General features: G+C 43.9%; 1 protein-coding gene across 1 annotated transcript; it reads left to right on the forward strand.

Annotated features, from left to right (window-relative positions):
- Positions 1–5: 5 nt before the first annotated feature.
- On the forward strand, positions 6–377 carry LOC112094767 (eukaryotic initiation factor 4A-13-like; the record flags this gene model as incomplete). Its single annotated transcript, XM_024176467.1, has 1 exon — positions 6–377. A coding segment is annotated over one exon (372 nt), but the record flags the coding sequence as incomplete, so codon positions are not given.
- Between the last annotated feature and the right edge of the window lie 51 nt (positions 378–428).

Genomic DNA, 428 nt, shown 5'->3' on the forward strand with positions numbered 1-428 from the left:
CAGCCACTTTCTGCTCTGGAATTCTTCAGCAGCTTGATTATGGGTTAGTTGAATGCCAGGCGTTGGTTCTTGCACCCACTCGAGAACTTGCTCAGCAGATTGAAAAGGTTATGCGCGCTCTAGGTGATTATCTTGGTGTCAAGGTTCATGCATGTGTTGGTGGCACTAGCGTTCGTGAAGATCAGCGTATTCTTTCCAGTGGAGTGCACGTTGTTGTTGGTACTCCCGGTCGTGTCTTCGACATGTTGCGGAGACAGTCACTTCGTCCAGATTACATTAAGATGTTTGTTCTGGATGAAGCAGATGAAATGCTTTCACGAGGTTTCAAGGATCAGGTTTTTAACTTTCTTTTGATCCTTTTTCCCCTTCTATTCCTCGTACTAGTTGCTATAAATTTGATTGTTTTCCTAGATGTGTGTTTTATGTGC

This window comes from Morus notabilis, unplaced genomic scaffold, assembly GCF_000414095.1.
Source record: "Morus notabilis unplaced genomic scaffold, ASM41409v2 C11172067, whole genome shotgun sequence".
Taxonomy (NCBI): Eukaryota; Viridiplantae; Streptophyta; class Magnoliopsida; order Rosales; family Moraceae; genus Morus; species Morus notabilis.